Source organism: Lepisma saccharinum, chromosome 25, assembly GCF_977018435.1.
Source record: "Lepisma saccharinum chromosome 25, izLepSacc3.1, whole genome shotgun sequence".
NCBI classification, from domain to species: domain Eukaryota; kingdom Metazoa; phylum Arthropoda; class Insecta; order Zygentoma; family Lepismatidae; genus Lepisma; species Lepisma saccharinum.
This window is the reverse complement of record NC_139253.1, coordinates 54,351,980-54,379,566: the sequence shown is the minus strand read 5'-3', so window position 1 is coordinate 54,379,566 and position 27,587 is coordinate 54,351,980. Positions and strand designations below refer to the sequence as shown.

General features: G+C 38.9%; 1 protein-coding gene across 1 annotated transcript in view; it reads right to left on the bottom strand.

Annotated features, from left to right (window-relative positions):
- sdt (MAGUK p55 family member stardust) overlaps positions 1–18,111 on the bottom strand; it is a 225,424-nt gene extending 207,313 nt beyond the window's left edge. The window contains exon 1 of the mRNA XM_083111502.1: positions 17,764–18,111. Coding sequence (XP_082967628.1) covers positions 17,764–17,773 — 10 coding nt within the window. The 5' untranslated portion in view covers positions 17,774–18,111. The remainder of the gene's footprint in view (positions 1–17,763) is intronic.
- Between the last annotated feature and the right edge of the window lie 9,476 nt (positions 18,112–27,587).

The following is a 27,587-nucleotide window of genomic DNA, read 5'->3' as shown; positions in this document are numbered from 1 at the left end:
TGTCTCCGTCTATTGGCCATAACAAAAAACTACTCTCTCCTTTTCTCCCCCTCCCCCCTTTTTTTTCTTCCCCGTCGATTACGATCGGGAATACAGTTAGTTAGCAGTTCGCATTCAGACTTCGCGTTGTGCCTTATCAGCCCAGCAGCAGTGACACGGGGAAAGCTCGCCTTGAACTTTACTTCCTTCGGAAACCTATTGAGACCACAAAAATGGAATACGTTTAGTAGCAGCTGCAATTACGGTCTCAAGTGGAAATACTTAACTGCAGTTTTTGGTACCAGATCAGTTGAGTGTACTTGGTTTACGACTAGAGCTCCGAAGGAATACACATAAGGTAAATTGGACTTCTATCGAATATTCCCGTTGTCTGCTTGCTTATGGAACTGTTCCCTTTTTTTTGAATTTTTGCACACGCGATCGACGTATGTTATCCCTCCTTTCAGTTTTAGACTTGTCTCGTTGTTGCAATAACGAGTACTGTGAATTTGAGTGACTGCACGATTATTACTCCTAATTATCGCCGCAAACGAAAACTTACAAAATGCTTTCTAGTGTGAAGTGTTCGTTTTGAGCACGCTGCCCGTAGCGAACGACGGTAGTAGTAAAAAAAGGGCTCACTTAAATGCAACCACTTTCTTTTTATTCTTGGTTGAGCGCGTGTTAAGTGACTGAGGAACCATTTGGATAGTTAATAGTGTTGTTGAAGAGCTATTGGGAGTTTATCCTGAATTGCTTTAACCCCCCCCCCCCTTTTTTTTGGTAAACCGTACAACACTCCCCGCATTTTTCCGATTTCAATCCAGTACCACCAAATAACCAACACGGTAGCATCAACGGCCATGCAATAAAAATTGTATTACAAAAAAAGAGAGAAAGGAAAAATAATTGTAGTCTATTACTGATAAAACAGGTTACCATTCTTAATGCTGTTGATATTTTTGTATATTTATAATGCACTTGTTACGATCGTAATTACTCCTTGCGAGACTGAATTGTTAACCAGAGTCCTGATGGACCTTTTTATAATAGTTATTGAGAACAGAAATTAAAGAGATTGTTAAAAGGAAGTTGAATTGTACTTGTTTGATTAGAAGTTTTTACCCCAGTTATCTGCGAACAATCTTTTGCTCTGATTAATTAGATTATCGCATAATAAGTCAGGATATGTCTTGCTCCTGGTAACCTCCTTTCTTGTTTTTCCTTCAACAGGACTAAATCTTAGAAACGCCGCGTTTAACTATAATAGCGACGAGTGAAAAAGGTGCAAGTCATTATATTGATACGCAACTGTTGTGTTGCGGAGTGTTATCCAATTACTTACGCTAGTGTGTTCTAAGTTTTTGAAATTATTCCTTTTATATATATATAAACGTTAATATTCTTATTTCTTGCAGCATTATTAGCAAAAATAAAGTGAACGGAATCATTTGATTTCGACCGTTCCTTTGGATTCCAAAGTATACTGGAACCTGACGTGACCTTTCTGTGACTTGCCTTGTGTTTGAGAATATAGGCTTAACAGGAACGTCGCGTCAGATTGTGTTTGTGACCCTCGCGTGGGCGTAGGCGTTGACAATTGTAAATTTCCGCGCGCTTCCATTATACTTTTATCATCAATTCGGGCAAGTCAGCGTCCTCCCCAACACAAGCCTTACAAAGTTTTGGCAGCAGAGCAGGTTAAATTTTCCACCTACATTATATAACAAAGTTTTGCTAGTAGAGCAGGTTAAATTTTTTCGATCTACATTAGTTACCAGTTTAGTGGCAGTACAAAGTTTTGGAAGCCGAGCAGGTTAAATTTTTTCCACCTACATTATATTACCAGCGACGTACCGGGAAAACCTTCCCCCTTTTTTCCCCCCCTCTTTTGGAAGGAGTGATTGTGATTGACCCGTGTGGGTCCACGATTCCTAAAAATGACTTTTGATGTGCAACCTCCCTACGGACAATCACCGCTACCACCCCCTTCCCCTTCCGTTTTGGATTTTCTTCAAGGGGTAATCCTCCCTCAAAATGCGTCACCGATAAGGGAGACCATACGTTTTCAGACGGTATCCATTCTTTTGAAAGACATGTTACCCGCTACGGGTGGGGATCCTTTATCTTTATTTAAATTTTTGTGTCTCATCCATAAGATTGTTGCCTTGGAAATATTGGATATCGAATCCATTTTATTAATGGCGTTACCATTTACTTTAAATCCTCTCCGTGATATTTGGATGGAGGGCTTACGCCAGAAGTTACCATGGCATTTGTTTCTATCAATGGTCTGGCTCAGACTCATACCTCCTTCCGAATTACAAATGTTTCGACTATCTATCCTACACAGTGTTCAGAAACCATCGGAAACTCTTTATTCTTTTCTTCGCGATGCTTATGATGCTAGCCAGGTGTTGGCCGTTGAATGGCCTGAACAACAGTTACTCGAGGTCTTGCTTGAGGGTGTGAATTTCCCCGCACGGGCTTTAATTTTAAATTTTCCTCGCCCTCAGACTATTCGAGAATTTTTTGCCTTGGCTCAACAAATAATCCAGCCGGAGTTGACCCTGGTGGTGGACCCTGATACCCAACAGTTGCTCCGAAAAGCTCACGTGACCCACCTTAAACCATATACCATTCGCAATTTAGACCCTCCGGTGTCACCTGTGGACTTGGGATCTACCCAGGTTGGGCATACTTTACAGAATCCAAACGCTAACACGTAGACTGTTTTTTCTAACCTTTTCTGGCTGAGAATTTTTTTTTGATTGTAAAATTGTTATATTATAGTGATATGAAGGTGCCTAGGATATAAGTGTAATTGTTATATTCCTGTTATTTTTTATTTAAAACAGGTATATTATTTGGTCATTCAATATGTAAGTTCATTGTGATATAATCTATGTTTTTTCTTATTGTTTTTTGTATGTGGTGCGGGTATATATATACCTATCTTTATTGATCAATAACATATTTGTGATGCATGCGGCCTTGTAATGATGCTACTTTCCTTCTCTTCCTTCCTTTTGTAGTTCATAGTCTTCTCTTTTCTATCTCTCTTTCTAATTTCCTACTTTCTTATTCTTTTGTTGATTCCTTTCCTTTTTTTTGTTTCATATTTCTCGAGACTACTGCGCTCCTGTTACGCCATAGGAAGTCTTACATCATCAATGCCTTTTGGACCATGGTATTGAGCATGTCATTAAACGCCTACGACAAATTGGATCTACTGTGCATCACTACGCATATACCCCCCCCCCCTTTTCTGCTTCGCATTCGTCAGATTGCACGCTTATGGTGCGGCATAAGTTGACTATATATCGCTTATATGTTTGGCTTGGTACCACGTTTTGTGTGTTGTGCGCATATAATGACTTTTGTGTGTATAATTGCTCTCCTCAGATGTTGGAGCCGGGATGGCCAACATGGAGTTGTGTGTCATTTGGTATGCATGTTTGTCTTGAACCTTTTAGGTTCCAATTTTTTTATCTGATTGCAAGTAAGAATGCATATATGTATGGTGTGATGTTATATCCTGCTCATCTTTCCTTACAAGGGATATATATATATATATATATCATTAGTATTAGTTTACTCATTTCATGTGCTTGATTTTTGCCTTGTGATGGTATGGTGGACATATGCTTTGGGTTAATTCCTTGCATACAATTTCATGAACTGCTCTTGTAATTTGTGTGGTATTTTTTCTGCGTATCTTATATGATGTTTAATCTGTCAAGTTTGGGGCTCACTTCAGAGCGATTTCTGTGTATCTGATTTTTCATGAGATTTTTTTGAGTATTTATCTTTATTGGAATAACGTACTATAATTATGCTCATTATATTTTGGTATTCTTGATATAATTGTTCTACTTAAATTTTTTTTGGGTTGTTACTTTACAGGTTTCAGGTTTTAGGTTGTCAAGCCTATTGATGCTACTTAGCCGTTTAGGCCTTTTCCTTATTTTTTGTTTTGAGAGGTGGATTTTCTTTTCCCCAAGACCCGGGAATTTGTAATATTCACGTACTCGTCATCTCATCCGTGAATATTACACGTACCATTGAGTACGATTATAGAGTTCATTTGTTAAATAAACTCTCCAACCCAATAGACAGTAGTTTCTCGTCGTCTGCCTCGTGTCTCCGTCTATTGGCCATAACAAAAAACTACTCTCTCCTTTTCTCCCCCTCCCCCCTTTTTTTTCTTCCCCGTCGATTACGATCGGGAATACAGTTAGTTAGCAGTTCGCATTCAGACTTCGCGTTGTGCCTTATCAGCCCAGCAGCAGTGACACGGGGAAAGCTCGCCTTGAACTTTACTTCCTTCGGAAACCTATTGAGACCACAAAAATGGAATACGTTTAGTAGCAGCTGCAATTACGGTCTCAAGTGGAAATACTTAACTGCAGTTTTTGGTACCAGATCAGTTGAGTGTACTTGGTTTACGACTAGAGCTCCGAAGGAATACACATAAGGTAAATTGGACTTCTATCGAATATTCCCGTTGTCTGCTTGCTTATGGAACTGTTCCCTTTTTTTTGAATTTTTGCACACGCGATCGACGTATGTTATCCCTCCTTTCAGTTTTAGACTTGTCTCGTTGTTGCAATAACGAGTACTGTGAATTTGAGTGACTGCACGATTATTACTCCTAATTATCGCCGCAAACGAAAACTTACAAAATGCTTTCTAGTGTGAAGTGTTCGTTTTGAGCACGCTGCCCGTAGCGAACGACGGTAGTAGTAAAAAAAGGGCTCACTTAAATGCAACCACTTTCTTTTTATTCTTGGTTGAGCGCGTGTTAAGTGACTGAGGAACCATTTGGATAGTTAATAGTGTTGTTGAAGAGCTATTGGGAGTTTATCCTGAATTGCTTTAACCCCCCCCCCCCTTTTTTTTGGTAAACCGTACAACACTCCCCGCATTTTTCCGATTTCAATCCAGTACCACCAAATAACCAACACGGTAGCATCAACGGCCATGCAATAAAAATTGTATTACAAAAAAAGAGAGAAAGGAAAAATAATTGTAGTCTATTACTGATAAAACAGGTTACCATTCTTAATGCTGTTGATATTTTTGTATATTTATAATGCACTTGTTACGATCGTAATTACTCCTTGCGAGACTGAATTGTTAACCAGAGTCCTGATGGACCTTTTTATAATAGTTATTGAGAACAGAAATTAAAGAGATTGTTAAAAGGAAGTTGAATTGTACTTGTTTGATTAGAAGTTTTTACCCCAGTTATCTGCGAACAATCTTTTGCTCTGATTAATTAGATTATCGCATAATAAGTCAGGATATGTCTTGCTCCTGGTAACCTCCTTTCTTGTTTTTCCTTCAACAGGACTAAATCTTAGAAACGCCGCGTTTAACTATAATAGCGACGAGTGAAAAAGGTGCAAGTCATTATATTGATACGCAACTGTTGTGTTGCGGAGTGTTATCCAATTACTTACGCTAGTGTGTTCTAAGTTTTTGAAATTATTCCTTTTATATATATATAAACGTTAATATTCTTATTTCTTGCAGCATTATTAGCAAAAATAAAGTGAACGGAATCATTTGATTTCGACCGTTCCTTTGGATTCCAAAGTATACTGGAACCTGACGTGACCTTTCTGTGACTTGCCTTGTGTTTGAGAATATAGGCTTAACAGGAACGTCGCGTCAGATTGTGTTTGTGACCCTCGCGTGGGCGTAGGCGTTGACAATTGTAAATTTCCGCGCGCTTCCATTATACTTTTATCATCAATTCGGGCAAGTCAGCGTCCTCCCCAACACAAGCCTTACATGACATAATTATAACAGAACAGCACAACGCCTCTCTCTACTAACACGACATGTAAAGAGGGTTGCATAAATTCATCAGTATAATGAACTCTCGTAATTATGGTTCCCTTTCAGTCGGTACTACTAAAACATTCAAGGCAAATAAAAAAATATATATAAAAAGCACTGCAGACTTCTTGTTGGCTAATGGAAACACAATGGAGGTTACAAGAAGGTTTCTGTTCAAACGCGCGAAAATCCATCGAATAGCGGCCGAGCCCTGTTTACTGTGAGAAAGGGGCAAGGACGTATTTAGAGGGAGGGGGCAGAGGGCCCAGACCCTCCCACACAGACTTAGCTAGCCCAAAATGCTATAGGCAAAATATTTGTTTACTGTTGTACAATATGAAGTTGATTTATATCCGCAGAATTTATGTATGGATAAGACTGTGATTATACAGCTTTGCGTTAACAATGCCTGCAGAAATGTATACGTACTACTATTAATGATAATACGCATAAAAATATTGATCGAATACTTTATTTTTCATCTATTGGATGTAACAAGAGTTTCTGATATTCAATAAATAATCCATTTATTTTATTTACATTATTTTCTTTGCTAGGACAGCTGATTTTATAGAACTTTTAGTGATCTTAACTATAGATAAACTAGGTAATGGAACACATGCTGTTACATCTCGATTCTTATATTTTTTTTACCTGTTCATGTAATAATAATAATTATTATTATTAATTTACCTATTTAATATTAATATTTTGACATATTATAAAATTTATTTATCATTGAGACGCTTGGTTCGGATATATCCCGAAATTTAGTTCTATATACGTGCCCGAGGAGGGTAAAGGGGTAAAAGAAGCCCCCGCAGCTCTAGTGCCATTTTGTCGTTTGTTATATCAATGATAGGAACCAACCTCCGTGGTGGAGTGGTTATGACAGCGCGCTACAACGCCACTGCCAGGGAATTCGGGTTCGAATCTCGACCTGGGCACGGATGTTCTTTGCGTCTCTTCATCAATATGATATCATTGCTCATATCAGTCCTCGCGATTAGCCAAAAGGGGCAGAAAAGCGAAGTAAAAACCTAGTCAATAAACCTACAGCCTGACAGACCGGACATGGCCATCAAAATACAGGAATATAGCAGACTGCATGATTCGTTACCTCGATCTCCGAACCACGGTTACTAATTTTATCGATGCTGCCACTCGCGCGTCGTATGAGGCGCAAAGAAAGAACTGGTTGCATGGAAAAGAGGTGAGCGACCGCTGCCTGGTCCAATCGAGACACGCCCTCTACTTGCGTAAGACGTCTGGGGAAAGGAACAAGAGGAACCACGTGGTTTGGTGTCACGTACCCAGAAATTCGCTCTGTGGGCCTTGCAGCTGTAACCGGATTGTAGGTGTCAGAATGCGTTTCACTACTTTTATAATTCGTATACTACCGAAGAGTCGAATATAGTCGGGCCTTCCCGATAGCGTAGTTACGTCGTTGCCTTGTAATCAAGGGGTTCCAGGTTCGATACCCGGTGGGGGCACAAATTGTTCGTATTCCACTTTAAACTGTAGGTCCAGTCCCAATTAGCTTTCCTGTGCATAAAGTGGACTTAAAACAACAACTCAATCAATCAATCAAAGTAATATAGTCCTCATATAGATCAGATCTCACGTTTCTTAAGAAATAAAGCAGGATTAAAGTATATATGATTTCTTCGACTGCCTAAAAATAATGGTGACTGGCCAGAATATTTTAAAAATGAAACAATATTAGCCTATTAATGTGGGAGTTGGTGCAAAAATAAACCCAATCTCTCCCAGGCATTGGAATGTAAGACAGCTCCCACAAATCCAAATATATCCAAAGTGTAAGTCCACTTTATGCTCGAAACGCTAGTCGGGAATGAACCTGCAGTTTAAAGTGGGATCCAAACCACTGTGCAATGTGGAATTGAACCCAAAACTCATTGATTACAATGCGACAGCGTTACCACTACACAATCAGAGAGGCCACAGGATGGTGGCCTTCCGTTCTACGGTTCCAGTGTATTGATAGATACTTTTGAAATAATATAAGATACTCCTGTATCTTATGAGTAAAGAACGGATTTTTATGAAGAAAATTTTAGGAAAATATGAAATTGAAAATGCCAAAATATGAAGAAATATGAAAATTTATTTCGAAGTATTTCTACATGTTTCAAATATAAATGGAATAAACTACTTTGGTCACAAAATTACTTCCTCAGTATATCCTGCACATCATACGCAGAACTCCTATGTATTGCACTAAATAACGACAAGTTTCTCCACGTTGTTCAAAATACGTAAAATGACCTCTTGAGTTGTATCTGTAGTTGCAAAAATTAATAAATCAAATTTCCAAAGAAGACATTCAGCACTTTAGAGCAACAATCTCGAATTCCAGCTTTCGGCATCTTCGTATCACTTATTTCTAGCATACAATTCTCCACGTCCTGCTCAAAACAGCCAGAAGTCATAAACAACGACGCACAGCAACTGATGGAAAGAGAAATTACATCCACTAGCCCCTCCCTCCCAAACGCCCCCAGGGGTTTGAGAACTAGACATCCTCAGCAATCGCTGAAGATAAAATATAGATTTATGGCCTAAGGCAACATGTTTTCGCAGCATTTTGCTCCAGAAATGCTTGGAAAACCCCCCAAAGAACAGGAATAAGAACAAATATACCGTAAACATATTATCGGCATTTCCACGAAGATTTTTGAAATATAATTAAGACAACTTTGACAAAACAGATTATAATAAAAACAAAATATGAAGAATTTGGTAAAATATGAAGCTCTTATCAAAATATTATGAAATATGAAAAAAAAAAATTCATGCGCAATAGAGTCTATGCCTATCGGAACGTATAGATCTCAAGTTTTTTCGCTGTCCGGTAAAAAATAGAGAATATGAAATTTCATAAAAATCCGTTCTCTACTTATGAGTATAAATGACCGCCATAAATATTCCGCTACATGAACTGGTGGACAAAGAACAGCCAGCAAACATCATGGACAAGACAGCTTGTCTATTGGAGATTCACGCCATTCACAATTCAGTTATCTTTTAGCTTCAGAAAGACTTTCAGAAAGGAGAGTATTATAACTTATTGTAGTATCAGTACTTAGGAAAATCTTTGGACCTAAAAGGGATGAGGAGACAGGTGAATGGAGAAGGTTACATAATTTAGAACTACATAATTTGTTTTCATGTCCAGATATTATTAGAATAATTAAATCAAGAAGACTTAGATGGGCAGGCCATGTGGCACGAATGGGAGAGGAAAGAGGAGTTTACAGGATTCTTGTTGGGAAACCTGATGGTAAGAGACCTGTAGGAAGGCCAAGGCGAAGATGGAGGGACAACGTTGAGATGGACCTAAGGGAAATCGGTAGGGATGGAAAAGAGTATATAGAACTTGCTCAAGATAGGGAAAGATGGAAGGCCTGTGTTGCTGCAGCCATGAACCTTTGGGTTTAAGAAGGCTAGGGAGTTAGTTAGTATCAGTATTATATTTTAGTTCCTTGTGTTCCTAAAGTCGGTTATTTTTAGGAATATGAGCCAAACTCAAGTTATAACCCCCCCAACACACACACACCATTGTGGCTTGTGTTTGAATGTTGGGGGAAGGAGTGTACAGGTTATCAGAAGAAACAGTATTTCATATGTTGTTTTTCTTCGATTAAGAATGCAGAGGTAGGTTGATGAATGAACAGTGTCAAAAACATCATGCCCAGGTCACGACCAGAACCTTGTGAGGCAAGTTCGTGTCAGTCACTGATGTGGCTGGTACGCACTAGAAAACAAACCACTTGGGCCTAGGTGTCCCCATCCTACTGAGATGGAATTGAAAGGCAAAGTCTTCACATTTCCTGAACAATTCTTAAGAAAACAACATACCTACCCGACTGTATGACGTGAGTGAGTCTTGCTGAGAGCTTTGTAACTTAAGTTTTATTTTATCTGCAATGATCGCCCGAGTGGTGTGTTTCTTTAATCCTACTTAAAATTGTTTGGACATCCTTTTGATACGAAACTGGGACAGAGGCAGGGAAGTGTGCGGACTGGGTACACAGTAGAGGAGAATCCTTGTAGACCATGAGAGTGAGATGGCTCAACGCAAGACCATCGCGATTCACACATCCCAGAAAACTACATACATATATACAGTCGAGATCAACGCACGTGCTCACGGTGAGGTGTAACGGTTGGGAAATACGACTAATTGAACAACGAGCGTGGGAAGAAAAGGAAAATGTTGAAGTAAGCATGGTGTCTCGTTAAAACTGGGCGACAGCAAGGAGGGAGACCACAGACAACGCCACGAGCGGATCCAGAAATGACGCTTGCGATGGACGAATTTTAATGCAGCACCTCAACGAACCAAGCACCAATTCCAACATATATTAGCACTGTTTTATATAAGGAGTATATAGTAAGTCAGGGCATGAAATTTCAAGTTTGAAATCAGTCGCCGGACTAAAATCTTTGGTCGCCACTATTTTATATTGATAAATAATAAAAATATGAGTAATTATTAAAAGTTAGGAATTAATGTTTGTGTAGCGCTGTCTTTCTGCACTGAAGTACCACTTATCAATCGCAACTACTGGGTCAAACACTGACGGGGGGTTCATTTACGGAAACTCTGAGCAAATCATCCAGTGTCTCAGTCTTCAGAGAGTTCCTGTAAGTAGTGTTGAGTCTGTTGTGACAGCTGAAACCTCCCTCACATGAGGCTGTGCTCACTGGTAGAACAGCACAAAATGTCAAAATCTGGAGCAAGTTGGGGAATCTTGCTGAACACTCTGCACTGTGGATCTTCTCCAGCGTCTGATTCAAAGCTGGAGAAGGAAACAAAAGTTTGTATTCTGTCCACTCTGCTGACAGAACATCCATTTTCTCATTATAAAGGATCGGGTTAAAGTAATGTAGATCTTCTTTATTTCTTCTATCCCAAACTGAAGAATATTTTCTTTGGGAGGCCAACCCAAGGTGTCGAAAACATGCAGAGATGCAATCGCATCTGTTGACATAGACGGCAATGTTTCTGTGATATACACCTTCGCATTGTTAATTAAGTTTCCTCTAACAGTCTGAAACTCTTGCACATCCCTGATCTTCCCTGAAATGGATACATGGTCCAAGAAATCTTGTTCGCTTGGTCCAACATTAGATTCCAGGTCAGCCAAAACTGAAATACAGTGTTCAATTCTTATTTTCAGAGATGAAATCAAAAGAATCTTATTTTGTAGTGCCACGCTTAAAGGGTTTGATTTCCCGTAGAAATCCAAAAGGAAGTACAGAAGCTTAACAAATTTAAATTGCTTCAAACTTTTCAGCAAATCCGTAGCTTTAGCGCCATCATTGTCTTTTCTATGGGCCACCTGTTCAAGATGGGTCACAACAGCTTTCCATGATAGCAAGAGAGCTCTTTTTGCACGTTCTTTGCTGGCTAACCACTTAATAGTGTGGATATCACTCAGTTTTAGAATTTCTTCTATAACTTCTGCCGTTTCTCTCAAGAGGTGAAGTCTTGAGGCGTGTTTGACACACATTTGAAACAACGAAATCTTAGTCGCCAGCTCAAAACTTTTGGTCGCCAATGGCGACCTGGCGACCGGAAATTTCGCGCCCTGTAGTAAGTCAATAATTATATTAAAAATTTAGTACACAGAAAGTCGTAGCAGTTACATTTGATGAAAATATTTATCTCAAGCCTGAATTATTTGACGTTGTTCAAATAATCTGTAGCGTCCACTTTTATAAGCGATTTACTCTCGTGTATTCGTTGTGTTTACACTATATATATAAAATAAAAGATACGTGTACTCAAATTATCCATCATCATTTATCAACTATTTTTTTCGATATGAGGCTCTAGAATTGAATCAAAACAGTCAACAAGGTAGATACTATCCTACCCTGCCTAAAACCACAAATACAAATCTGCCTCGTGTATGTCTACATATCTTTGAACTTTACTGTACACTGCTAACCCAAGAGACACAAAGACGCACTCATCCCGAAATCTTGGTTCGAAGCCGGAATCTTTAGTGCACTGTGCGAATTAAGCTTTTTACTTTGGTGGGGTGCCCACTCAGTGGCGTATTTATTATTATAATTTCGGGGTGTAGATTTTGGGGGGTATGCAAATTTGTATACGTATTACCTTAGAACACTGGTTCTAAGCTAGGCCATTAAATGTTATAATAACATTTAAACATAATTTAGTAACTCATGCACAAAAATAGCTATCGACAGGGGCGCCGACTTGTCAAAATTATTGGGGGGGGGGCCTCTGAATGAATGACTCACTCCCTCCCTTTTTAAAAAATAAAAATTACGTCTTCGTATAGCAGTTTTTAAGCAGCTATTATATTCCTCATGAAAATGAAATGTAACATGAAAAACGTGTATCTGCTCATTTGTTTTTTATATAACAATTAACATTTTTATTTAAAAGTAGGCTATGTATTTACATTAAGAGGCCAACATACCAGTTTTATGCCGGCCTCGGTAGCCGAGCGTGTTGGGTGGTCGGCTCAACTCGCTTTGATCCTGAGGTCTCGGGTTCGAGTCCCGGCGAGGGCATGGGTGTGTTTTAATGTCGGCAACAGACTTGTAAAGAAAGGACATGTGACGGGTTCAAAGAACCTTAGTGTTGACGTACCCATAAAAATAGTGAATATTTACAATATTTAACAGTTTTATTTAATTATTTACATAAATGCTAACACAAATCGCAGGCAAATAGTTTTACTTTTTTGTTCTTGCTACAATATTTTACTTTTTAAATTTAATTTTGCAATAATAAATAAACACATAGCACGCCGTGCTTTAGCAATAATGCCTTTGATCATAGCCGTTCCCGCATTCGCAATACAGACTTTTCATAAGCTTTCCTTGCGTACTTTACTGCAAGCCAGTGTTAAATAAACTCAATGACTTTAGAATTATTTTCCCCTTATTCTTTGGACTAGAGGAAGAGATTTGGAGGATAACTAAATATCGTACATATCAATATTGCCTGAAAGTCGTGCTTACGACCTCAAATTGTTCAGAATTCATTAAACAACATACTGGTATAATTGTCATATCACCTCGTTATTTTGAAACTCTTTTTAGTAAAAATGTTATCAATACTCATATACTTAGTATATAGTAATAAGTCATGTGTTTTGCTGTCTCCGTTCATAGGAGCCCCCCCAAAGTTGATGGTTTACCGGTCTCAGCCTCCCAAATTTGATGGTCTAGAACATTTCAAATGTATATTTAAAGTTAAGTTCATGTTGCACAATTCAGAGTAAACTTTACAAGAGAAGCAAAATAATACATTAGATCCTCTTAAGCAAAATTATTTGAGGGGCTCTGCCCCCTCATCATTAACATTGGGGGGCCTCGAGCCCCCAAGCCCCATGGAGTCGGCGCCTATGGCTATCGAACTAGTAACACCGAAAACTTGACCAAATTGCAATTTCCAAGTTCAAGCTTAATGTTCATCTAACCTGCCTACAAGTTTCTTGTGAACACTTAAATATACCTGAAAATATCACCACTATCCCATGTAAACGTGGAAAAGAGCCTGTCGGTTGTTCAGTTGCAGAATGGTGTCCTTTTTTAATCCACAAGGCTGCATGCTTTTCCCCAGGGAAATCTTTGATGACTGCACCATTTATGGATGCAATGATTTTTTCAATTGTGTTTGTTACACATAGTTAGCATATACCATGTGCTTTCAATTCCATTTAATTTGAGGGGGATAAAAACATCCCTGGCAGGAATAAGAATAATATTTTGCCGGGGATAAAACTTTTTGTTATTACTAAATACAGCCCCCCCCCCATTCAGTGGAGAAATCACGAGTTGGTTACTCAATGACTTCAGCCACCCTGAGTTGTTGGGACTTGGAAGGGTCAATCACCCTCACAGCCTTCCCCCTTGTGCACAGCACAGCGGGTGTCTAACCCTCACAGAACCACAGGTATCCTGATAATAACAGCTCTTTTGAAGTTTTCTTATATACAGTTAACTCGAGACGTCTAAACTATAGGTAACAACAAGTTCTTAATTAACATATCACTAAATGACCCAACCTCGCAACAAGCGGCGCACATATGCAACGGCTTAAGCACCTGACCTTTACACATGTTCTCATGGAGTGATGCATATTAGCGGGAATGCGTTGCTCTTTAAGCCCAGGTGCCAGAGGTTCCGTGGTCGAGTCCAAATTTAAGCATGCATTTCTACTGCAATTTCTTGTAATCATCACTTACCCTCTCCTCCATGGTCAATCTGAAGAGGTAGAAAATCGATATAAAAGAAGAAAAATATCATTGACCCCTGTTGCCACGATAAGAAAAATAATAAAAAAGAGACGCCACAGAATTAGTTTGACGACTAACAAACTACTTGATCCAAACACAGATTATGAACAATTTTCATGTTATCTCGAATATTTTACATATACATGCAGGACCGTGGGCTATTATTGCATAATGCACAATTTCATTTGCTTCTACACCAATTTTGACATCTGATCTTTTTTAAAAAAAATATTGAATAAGATTTTTGGCGACTAAATTGTCAGCTTTTGCGTCTAAATATCGAAATCACGTTGCGAACCCTCATCTTTAAAAATAAATGGTACTCCACTTTTTTCCCAACAGAATACCTAAGCTATTCGTAATTAATTATAGTTACAGAACTATAACTGTATCATAAAAGATATGATCAGCCAGCACTACAATCACAGTTTCCACTCTTAAAATTAAGTTTTATTTCTGTACTGTAAATTCTTGATGAATGTTTACAGCATTTCGGAGAAGATGAAGACTTGTGGTCAAAATTAAATTATGCATCAGCACAGTTATAAAACATAGATTTACAGGGCCAGCATGGTACCTTGTAATCAGAAACCTCCACCCCCGGGGCACTAAATTCCATGGAAAACCATTTCAAATACGTCTTTTATAAATTTGGCGATCAAAAAATTTCGCAATGGACATAATTCAAAATGATATCTTAAATCTGACTAAAAACATTAATGAGAATCATGGCATGTGCCACAAAAGTTTTTAAAGTCTAAAGCATAAATGTTTATATGACATAAAACGTTTAATAAAAACGCTCGCAATATTATCATTCCTGGAACACAATCAGGCAACAATCACATACAAACAGTTGATCTTATCTATCTCTGCAGAACTCAACAATTCAACAAACCTTCCTCGGATAGTGGAAGTCCGTTACATGAACTCCAGGACATTTTTCTAATCGCATGTTTAGTCAAAGGATATTATTGAACAGGTGGTTCTTGCATTCATATATGGATGTATATATAGCAACTGCAAAGGTGGGAAAGGAAGAATTCGTTCTCCTTGAACCAACGTTTGTGGCGCCTCTTGTAAGTAGTCACGGTTGCCAACCAAACGACCTGTGTCTTTTATTTTAATGGCAAGTAATTTGCATTTACCTAAAAGGTTATGTTTACCCTAAAATGCCCAACAGCATGTTCATTATATTACGAAATGCGATGATCAATAGAGCACTTAAGGGCTGTTGCAGAGTTTCAACATCATTACATAACATAACGTTAAAGAATTCTAATGGAGAATTTGTGTACATGCAACTTTGCAGGGAAAAGCACGCACGTGCTGTGGTAAGCAAAATGGTTAACTATTACATCCTCGTCAAGTCTCAACAACATACTCGTAAGTAATTTGAAATGACAAAAAGAAGTGCAATGACATAATATACTGATCCAAGGAAATTCCACTATTATCTATGCAACCCAATTAAATACCAATTAATTTTTAACCTCATATTCAAAGAAAGAGTATTCGATTAGAATAACTTTTTAAAATTTTAAGTCAACTTTATGCACAGATAGGCTAATCGGGACTGGAACCACTATGTGCCTCCATCGAGCATCTAACCCAGGACCCCTTGATTACAAGGTGATGATACCACAACGCAATCGGGAAGGCCCGTTTAGAAAAACCGATAGCCTCAATTAGCAAGAAGACATGTGGAAGGTGATATGAATTTAATGTGCATATGAAGCAGTTTCAGACTGAATAAAACATGACGTTAAAAAAACATTTCAACAAGCAGGGAGGGAGGATGAAAAAAATTCTGAGTTTTCTTCCTGCTCTACGCAAATAGTGTGTTCAGTGCAATCCTACACAAATACACACACAGGGTGGTATTTGAAGGGGGATGAGGGGGACTTCCCATTCTAGTTTTTTGGCAGTGAGTAGGGGGATACTTACTATGTATACGTAATATATCTTTGTATATATTTACTTCAAGAGTAATTACTGGAATTTCTCCCACCAGGAAATTTTGATATACCATACTGTGTGCATACATAAACACATACAATTGCTAATGAACCACCATCATAACAAGCATGAGGTGCAGTGGGATCCATGAGTATTACCGTGCAAATTGTCCATCACCATGTTTGTGCACTTTATTTGACCCAATAAGTCCTATAAGAATTCAAAGAAAACTCAAAACAAGCTGTTGACAACTTCTGCACCAGCATAAATAAAAATCCATCGCTTAAAAACACATAGGCTGCAAGAGAAAAATTAATGAAAATACTCATGGACAATTTGCACGGTAATACTCATGGATTCCACTGTGCCTGTAACACATGTTCATTATTAAATATAATTATTTGAAATTGTGTTATTCTTTTTTAAACACACTGTGTATATGAATTACCAAACTAGAAGAGGGGGAGGAGCAGGGGTTTATCCAGAATTTTCCATCTGGGGGGGTGTAATGGTAAATTTAGAGCGAAAATGGTCAAAAGTTAGGCCTTTGTGTAAAATTTTAAGGGATGCTGAGGAAATTTTGGGGGCTGTTGTGTGCGTGGATAAATCACTGGAGATGAGTGATAGAGCAACTAGAAAACAAAAATTGTCTTCAATTGGAGTTTGCATCCCAAAAAATTTGCAGTGACGTTAGGAGGCTGATCCCAGTCGTTTCTTATTACAAATTAATTTACACTTCGAGACAGTATTCACTTCAATTTTGCCGATTATCACTACGTATACACAACAATCACATTACTAAATATCAAAATAATAACAAGACGGACAGCAATGCTTGATGTGGAAATCTGTGTACGACGCACACTATTTCAATTGTATGGTCATTGGTTCTATGAAAAGTCGTTAATTTGCGTGTGAAATTTTGATGTTAATAAACAGTTTTCTTTGCAGTTGGCAGCAATGACGGGAAGGTCTCAAGTCTCCATCGAGCAAGGCCTTCAACGACAGCCAACCAACTTGTTCCAGTCAGGGCCTCAGGCAAAGGAATTCTCAAGAGTAAAACAGGAGAGACACGTCATGTGTTTGCCCCTGCCGTGAATCTTTTCAAGTAAAAATGCAACACAACATAACTTTTCCAATATATAACTATGTCTATAATAAACAGAATATGCCTGTACTGTTGTAATCTTGAACAACGTTACTGTTTCTTGAAAATGGAAGATTCGAAAATAGTTCCTTGTAAAGTGTCAGCCATAGACAAAACATGAACGTGAGGAATTGTGAAGTGCAAAAAATAAAGATTTGTACATATCCAACAGTAAATAAAAACAATTTCGACATAGGCCTTGCACTACAGTGAAGTATTTTGTGTGCAGTTTTCTATGACTGGTTAAAACTCTGAAACTCTGCAAATCTTGCTCTTTCGTGAACTTATATACAATTCTAAAAGTTACTTCGTTTCACATTTGTAACGTAAAAGAGAGAAAAACGGAAATAAAAGCTGAAAAGAATGGAATGCGAGCATGGGGGAAACCAAGGGAAAGTTGGCAAGAGAGATGTGTATCAGATCTGTGAATTTAGAACAAACGAGTCATTTTCTCAAAACCAACTAGAAAATACCTGTAGTAATAAATATGTTAAACATAAACATAGGGAAAAAGCTACGTACCTACGTGCATGCAACTTCTAATTCACTTGCCCTGTGATCCCGGTTACTTTTCCATTACCCGCAAGTTCCCGTCGGCACCTGTGAAATACGAATTCACACGCTGGAAACCACATACATAAACTGAACGCGGTAGATCTGCACTTGTCACTGCTTCTGACTGTTACACTCACACTTGTTTACGTTATGATCGAACGGGCCAATCTACCACAACACTGGAAGAACACTGACTTTGATTCACATTTACGAAACACTCGTCGGAAGTTACTCCGATCCAACGCACACCACTTGTTTCACTTCGGCAACATAGCAGGTAGGCAGGCAGGCACCTTGCACCACGCAGTCAACTACTAACCCCTCCCTTCGTCTCTCACGAGAATTCCCGAGGGAGCACGAAAATGGCCGAGTACTCGACTCGCAAACCACGCTTGGAATGTCAATTCAGCTGGACGAGTCCATTTTCAACATTTCCAGCGCACAGGAGGTAAATAACTCCCACGCAAGCGTACGTAAGGTCCTTTGTTTTCTTTCATTATTCCCTCGCTGGCGATGGCTTCCACGAGGAGCTTCAATCCCACCGCCAAGACTGATTTGTGAAACAAACTTCTTCGGAAAGGTATTGCGTTTCCAGACTGGGTAGTCCATGCATGAAAATTTCTTACAAGAAACTCCAGCGGAACAGTTAAAGAAAAAGTTGACTTCTTTCTGTGATGCGGGCTAGTACCGGCAAAAAAAAAGCCTTCCATCGCGGCGATGGATGGCCGGTTGATGAGAAACGTTTGCAGTTGTGACACAAGAATATTTTATAGGAGGCAGTGGCGGTGATTAAGGGGACATGGGGGGCAGTTGCCCCATCACTTTTTGCCACTTTTGCTGCCCCCCCTCTATGTTAAATCTTATCTAACAAGCAGGGGTGCCCATCCCCCCCAAGGGCCATGACGCACTCCCCCAAAAAAGGTAGAACACCCCCCCTGCCCGTTTATGCGGAATTAATTACTCAAATTATTTTTGTCACAAAATTTGCGAAAAAATATAATACCAGAGGTGCAACTACGAATTTTGTCTGGGGGGTGGCAAGTACCAGGATAAACGTACCAATAATAATAATGACATTAATAATGGCTTTGTTATTATTATTACTACTACTACTACTACTACTACTACTACCAGTAGTAGTAGTAGTAGTAACAAATACGTTATTATCCTCATAAATTACGCAAAGAGGGGGGTAGAAGTCTGTGCTAAAGCATTTGTTTGTAGTGTTGCCCACGAGATGAGACTTTGGCCTGTCTCGTCTCTCGTCTCGAAAATATTCGTTTGTCTCGGGACACATGATCAATCTCGTCTCGTCTTGAATTTTTAAAAGCCTGTCCCGTCTCGTACCGTGGGGAACACTATTTGTTTGGAACAAACGATATGAAACATTTTCAAAACCGTCAATTTCACATTAGCTAATAATGGAAAACAAGTAAACAAACTGTATTTTTGAATGGCAGAAATGAATGATAAATGCATTCCGAAGATACATGTGTAACTTTCACGTACAACATATGCTTTACACATATGCAACGTGGAGTGACATAAAATAGAAAATACATATTCAACAAGCTAACACTAAATTGTGTACGTATTGAAAGCTTATTCAATACAAATATACAACACATATATAAATACATTACATTACAGAAAAGTAGAAGAATGCGAGCGAAGCGAGCACGGAAATTTTTAGATCCAATTTTTGCAATTGAAAGCAATATTGATTTAATAGAGCTCAAATAATTTCACTGGACGCCATGGCATTCTCTCTTTTACAACTTCTTTTAGATTACTCGGCGCCTATGGCCGAACTCCCGCCGCCCCTAGCTAAAGCTCTGAACTTGACGGAAACAAGAAAAGCAGACAATGCGAGCGAAGCAAGCAAGAAAATTTTACAAAATGTATTTTTATTTGCATAAAATTTGAAATCGAAGGGGGTAATTGCTCCTCTCTGCCCCCTGTAGGTGCCCTAGGCCCCAATGTTTGCCCCCCTATTTGCCCCTAATAAGGCGCAAATAATAATACGGGGAGCCACCCCTGTGGTTGCGTCACTGTATAATACAGATATATTTAAGCAATATATGTTTACTTTAGATACTGCCATTGTTAGTCAACCTCATTCTGCACAGTTTGTCTGCTCGACTAACCTTGTATTAATGCGAATACCACGTCCCTCCTCCATCCAAACCGATTCAAAAGTCATAACAGGTGGTGTCTCATTTAAACCCTATCGCCGAGATCACCCACAGGTAGGTAGAAAAACTATACATAATAACTAAAACTAGAAATCAATAACAAGTCAATCAAACGATACGATCTCCCCATTTTTGTGTGAAGATATATAGAATTGGTATAAAATGTTGTCCTTCCCTTAAATTCCCATGACGTAGGCGAGTCATGACCCCCCCCCCCCCTGTGGGCACCCATGCTAACAAGGGGAAGTAAACTGTCCTTGCTCCCTTAGTTTTGGAACCCAATCACCGCTACTGATGAGGGCGTAACATTTCCGCTGTCTTTATTTGTGCGTTATTGACGTTTACACACAATCGCACATAACGCCGTGAATGTTAGCAGTTTAATGCACTACTTTGCCCATTCTTATACTTATTGCATTTTTTTTTCTATATCGGTTATTTTGCGTCTCTTTTATAGGTCTTGGCTTAATCACGTTGTATTTTTATTATTTTACGTCGCTTTTCTGCCATTAGGATGAGAGATGATTAGATGGAAATTAATGAAAGAACATACACAAAGAACACCCACGCCGGGACTCGAACCCTGGAACTTCGGTGGCGAGATTCGATAGTCGACGCGTGAGGGAGTTTCAAACCGAAGCGACAAACGACACAGGCCTCTTCAGCGTACGTACAAGAGAACACTCACCGCACATTCACGAACAACAGACCGAGGCAAGCGACACCTGCAGCTTGTAGTGTCGCTTTGATTCGAAAGATTGCATTTATTTCTGTAGGTTGGTTTCCAAGAAACATGTGTCGCTTCGACCTGAAAGCTCCTTTACGCTGACCACATCATCCCGGAGCGATTCAAAATAGCAACACCTGCCCCTTCATGTTCCTTGGAGCGGAAACTATATAACAGAAATACACATGTCAAGAGTGGAACTGCACAAATAAATATATTTTAACTTATCAAGGGCGATTTACATTTAAACACACACAAGACATACATAAACAAGTTCCATATGCACAGACTATTATACTTGGCCATAGCTGCCAGTTCACCGTGCATGATAATATAAAATGTTAGAAATCTCCCCTTACAGAAGAACAGAAAATTTTGAGTATACTTAACAGCTCTACGCCCCGCCCCGTAAGAAGGAAATCAGCCTTCATTAGCATCTATGTTCACTAAAAAGAAAAATAATACAAACACACACTTCTCACTGTCATTGTGAAGCTCAGAGATATAAAATCTTCTCGAAAATTAAAAAGGTAATGTGCGACATGTGTATGGTATTGACATATTTTCAGATAATGCCATTATATATTGATAGAGCAAAATTATTTTGTTTCTAAAACTAGAATCTGGCGTCTGTACTCACAACCAGGATAATCCTCTGCAACATTTCATCCACATTGCCTTGATTAGCGATGTTAAATAATTCAATCACGATACTCATTATTTATTGTCGCTTTTCTGCCACTTATATATTTTTATATTAGTTTATTTATTTCGTCTTCTTTTACATGGTGAAGTTAAGGGCGTGGAGCCTTTTCTTCCACTTGACCATGTTTACACAATTTTTTAATAAGAATTTAGGGTCCTACATTGAAATATTAAAAAGAAGAAAAACGATATAAAAATTACAAAGGAATAAATAATACAAAGAAAAAATTACATATAAGAATAAAAATAGAAGTGTAACCCAGTTGTATTCAAACTGTCAGGCGCGTCTCCCTGGGGAGGCGCTAAAGTTTTGCAGGGGAGATCTCATCAAGATTCATCCTCATCTTCCTGATTCCCAAAGTGGCAGAAAAAGAAAGTAAAATAAACTAAATCAAATCAACAGTGAAGACTGTGTTTCTTTTTGCAACACTACCTAAATTTTGGAGCTCCATGAGGAATTAGTATCCAGGGTTAAGTAAGAAAGCCTTGCACATTCTGTTTCCTTCTGTGGCTACTTATCTGTGTGAATCTGGATTTTTAGACATGGGGTGATCAAGTCCAAATACTAATCAAGTAATGAAATACGTCTTACAGTTTCCAAATATACACCCACATTCGATGAACTGTGTGACGTCAAGCAAGCTCATACATCCCACTGACATGGCTGAACATTTTAATATGCCTGTTAATAACTTCCATTATCCAGGTTTTCTTACTGTCTGCATGTATCCCCTTCTCTCGTGAATATCGTATGGCTGAGTGAATTGACGCCAGCTCATAAATATTACCAAATGTACATCACCTGTATTAATATTTTAATTACTTCTATATGTATACATGCCAACGTAAATAAACATATTTGTCACATGTATTTATATATTGAAGGGATGCGCGCACAGATTTTGGCAGAGCAGGGGAGCCGCGACAGCAAAAAGTTTGAAAACCCCTGGTCTAACGGACACACACACACACACTCACATATTCCTGACAATAATATGTAATTTGAAATGGTGTGTTGAATTATGGGTTTCAGCACTTTTCTGTAATTTAGTTAATTCAGTTTGTGCCTATAAAAATTGTATAGCTTGCGTCTTGAAAACATGTACTGAAGGCGCGTTTCGGATTTCGGGGGGCAAGGAGTTCTAAAGACGCGAAGTGGAAATGGTGAAAGATTTTAAGTAGAAATTGGAATTATGGAGGAGAATGAGTAGTTGAGATCTCTCGCGCGATCTGGTGTCGAGGCTATGGGAGGCAGAAAGCACTGAAAATCTGCTCGAGAGATGAGCAGGTTCTTTGGAAGTGATTGCCCTATAGAGGAGGGTAAAGCTGTGTATGTTTCGCCGATCAGTTAATTTGAGCCAATTTAGATTTGTGTAGTTTTATCTATATCTTCTAATATACAGGGTGGCTCAAAAAGTCACTTAACACCCTCGGTACAGGCCACTGCAGCGCGCAACATGGAAATGGTGATGACCAATCGTTATCAGACCAAGGGGGAACCACATTGACGCCACCCGCACGGTCGGTGGCCATTTCGATGTCAGCCATCTTGAATTCAACTTCAGAATTATAAATGGGAAGGGGGTGATATGATATATCAAATCAGGCTAGAATTTCACGAGAAATGCAATGGTGAAGGTTTTTTCGACGTATCTGTAACCAGTAAAATGTTATGACTGAATTCTTGTACCAATTTGCTCCTTTTCGAGGTGTTACAAAAATGACTTAGAATTTGTTTAGCGCATGGGTAATGCATCGAGATCAAAGTGTTGTCTAGGGAGAGAAGTTCGCAGGCCATTGCACACGATTTTAATCGGATACATCCACGAAGAGCTGCGCATTATGAATGGTTGTCGCGAACAATATACAGTGTGACGCTTCCATTGAATTAAAACCCCTTCACAGTGACAAGGCTAATGTTTATGTCCATAAGGAATTTGATAAACAGAATATGCGACCCTTGTCATCTGATAACTAACTTTGGACAGAAACTGCTTCACAACGTTCCCATAGTGTTCTGGTGTTCCTCCCTATTGAAAAAAAAAAACTCTGTAAAAGTACCTTCTTCCATAAGCAAGGATGAAAAAAATCTATTTATTTAACAAATCCAAGTAGCCCTAAGCATTTAAGGTTCCGTTGATGGAATATTGACTAACCAATCGTGTTCCACACAGCATGCCACACCATTAACTTACCAGCACTAACCATTCAGCTTTGATCTGTCGAAAAAATGGGTTAACAGATAAAAAGCATCGAATATTCTGTTTATGAACTTCCTTATGAACATAAACATTAGCCTTGTCACTTTGAAGGACTTCATTTAATGGAAGCGTCATACTGTAATTGTTCGCGACAACCATTCATAATGCGCAGCTCTTCGTGGATGTATCCGATTAAAATCGTGTGCAATGGCATGCGAACTTCTCTCCATAGACATGACTTTGATCTCGATGCATTACCGACGCGCTAAACAAATTTTAAGGCATTTTTGTAACACCTCGAAAAGGAGCAAATTGGTACAAGAATTCATTCATAACATTTTACTGGTTAAAGATAAATGGAAAAAACCTTCACCATTGCATTTCTCGTGAAATTCTAGCCTGATTTGATATATCATATCACCCCCTTCCCATTTAAAATTCTAAAGTTGAATTCAAGATGGCGGACATCAAGATGGCTGCCGACCGTGCGGGTGGCGTCAATGTGGTTCCTCCTTGGCCTGGCAACGATTGGTCATCACCATTTCCATGTTGCGAGCTGCAGTGGCCTTGTACCGAGGGTGATAAGTGACTTTTTGAGCCACCCTGTATAAAAATGGATGTATGTTTGTGTGTGTGTGTGTATGTATGTTTGTTCCGGCATAACTCTCGAACGCCTGGAGCGATTTCAACCAAACTTGGTACACATATCACTTGCAACCTGGAAAGAAATGCTGTGGGGGTAAGACACCCCTGGCACTCCTTGGGGTGGGGGTGGGAAGGGGTGACATGTAAAAATAACCGAAAACGATCGATATTAGTGTGGAATCCGTAGTTTTCTGGGTCGCTAAGATGAATTGTGACACTCCCAATACCGTTCAACTCCAAGCCACCCCTGGGGGTGGGGAGTGGGAAGGGGGTGACATGTAAAGCGACCGATATTAGTGTGGAATCCATAGTTTTCGGGGTCTCTAAGATGAATAGTGACGCTCCCAATGCCGTTCAACTCCAATACACATTTGACACCCGTATGGGTGGGGGTGGAAAGGGGGTGACATGTAAAAATAATCGAAAACGACCGATATTAGTGTGGAATCCATAGTTTTCGGGGTCGCTGAGATGAATAGTGACACTCCCAATGACATTTTACACTATAGTTAGAATTAATAATTTCCTGTCTAATAGAAGATTGGGATAAATAAATACCCGGGCAACGCTGGGCAATCAGCTATATATATGTTAAAACAAGAGGGCATTATCACTTTGAAAATTTTGTACAAGGTCCCTTCCATTATTTTCACAAATATTATGCCAGTAGTACAAATCACTTTCTAATTTTCATTTTCGTCTTTCTCATCTTATAAATAAGTTGTATTACACAAAAGTATTGATGAATAGTAAAAATATAACTATGATAGTATATACATTATCATAGGGAAGGAAACTTCCTCTCTCCGGTTGGAACAAATTTAGAAATGTTGAACCAGCTCCTTTTAAAAAAAGAAAAGAAAACACTCCTGCTTCCACTAATGAAGCAACAAGCATTACATTATTCCTACCTTTCATTGAATAATCTCTATACAACGACCAGAAGGAAATGTTTTAAACAGACAGCTATGACTATATTGTGTTTACGTTCCTCGACAGACATATTTGTAGGGATTTACTCCCGTTTCGCCGAATGCCTCGGGAAAAATATCTCACCAAACAAAATTTTCAGCAAAAAGAAAATTACCGTTTCGACAAATATTTTGAAAGGTGGGAATTTTCCCTCAGCTGGGAAATTTCAGAGACTGAAGTGAAAGATAATTTCAACGAAGTGTACTCATTGTACACTTCTGTTCAAATAAAGTGGCACACTCGTTTGGGATGAAGTCCGCAGGAAATTTTTCTGACTTGACAAGATAAAGATAACGGTTACTGGAAAGCATTGCATTGTAAATATTAATGCAGTACACTGTAGAATTTTACAGTTGAACGGCAGGAGAAAATTCATTAATAATAGTTTGAAAGACTCAATATGCAATAACTATGGCAAAAATGACTATCTCGGTTCCCTCACTTGAGGCATAGCTCATCTACTCAGTCCGACAATTAAGTAATGAGACAGTCGTTATCAGATGAGAAGGAAACAAAATATTTTAACATTGCCTGTTTTTTACTCAAAGTACATCCCTCCTGCATCAATACAGCAATTCGCACGGTTGGCCAACGATCGATACGACATCTTCAAGTCTTCATGCGGTATGACTTGAAGTTTGGACGTCGCAACCTGTTGGATCCTGTGTTCATCAAAACTGCGTAATTTCAGCAGCTGCTTCACTTCCGGGAACGGGAAATAATCACAGGGGGATAAATCTAGGGAGTAGAGACGATGATTCAACACTCTCACTTGTGTTTGGACTAGGAATACATAGACAACCACTGCTGTGCTGGACCGTGCATTATCGTGGAGCAGGAACCAACTGCCCGGTTCAGGATACTGAGGTCTGATACTGTCAGTTCTCTTCCATAATCATTCAGGGCACTACGATAGTAACAACCAATTACACTTTCACCCTCTGGAACAATTACATGATGAATAGTGCCAATGCTGTCGTTAAGAAACACAACATTGTCTTCACTCTTGTCTATTGGAGCTACAATTTCTTGCCTCTTGGTAAATTTAGTTACTTCCATTCAGCAATTTGTCGGTTCGTACAAGAACCGTAGTGAAAATGCTCTGTTTTGTCATTCACAACAATATAATTCAAGACATGTTTATTCCCGCAAGCAGTTTTCAGAATGTATTTAATGAAACTTGATGTTCGTTCGCTGCTCACTAGCTATTACGTGACGACACCCTTACACCTCCCTCACGAAATGGCGGCATAATTCCCAGCATGCCCATAGCAAGTTCATGAGATGTTGCCAGGTTGTGGATTATGGACCACACTACATGCTGAACGCGTTACTTCACAGCTAGAATGCACGCGTGGGACAATATAAAATCAGTCTAATTACTTAATTGTCGGACTGTGTATATTGGAGCCAGTGAGGAGTGAACCTCTTTACCCTAGCCTAACAGCAAAGTCGACATTCAAGCTGTTCCATACTTTGGCCTTGAAGTCTGGCTTTAATTTTACTTGGTTTCTTCCCTGTAACCATAGCCTTTGTCTTGTTCACATTTATCTTCATCCCAAATTCTCACAGTGGACATTTAAGTATTCACAGTCTTCTTGTCTTCTGCTAACAAAGTCATGTCGTCCGCAAATCTTATACATTTTGTTCTTCTTCCTCCTACTATTATCAATCCTTATTCTGGAAACAGTTCTTTAGTAATTCTTTTAATTAGATGTTGAATAGTGTAGGTGATCGGAAACATTTGTGTCGCCCCTGTCAATACATGCCTTTTAAGCACTAAACTATTCAGTCTATGTTATAAAAATCTATGTTGTTAGGAATTAGTGTTGAGTCTTTTCTCTAAACATTGTTAGATTTCTTTCCATAAAAATGTTATTGTTAATGTTACAATAGGTAATGAATTGTTTAACTTAAATCAGGAAAAAATGCTGAAACTATGGAAATATGAAACAACTATGTAGTAGCCATGGTAAATTGTAAACAAAATTATGATATAAAAGAGCTAGACTTTTGTAAGCCAAGGGGACATTCTCCTGGTCGCCGAAAGGCTGATGGTTCAGGAGACGTTGGGTAATATTTTGCTTCAATCTTCGGATTGGCAGGTGTACTTGTGCTCCATTTGGCAGATATTCCACAAACCCAACTCTGAATAAGGCGTTCTCCTGCATCATCAAAAAGACCAGGGTTATAAACCTAAAGTGAGAATCATAGAACTTAAGACCTTCTGTAAACAAAAGCACGTGTATCATAACAGTGTTGCCAACTTATGACAATAAAATTATCTACGTAGCCTACAAGATGCAGAGACGTTCTATTTGTCAACGGACGCGTTATAGCAATGTT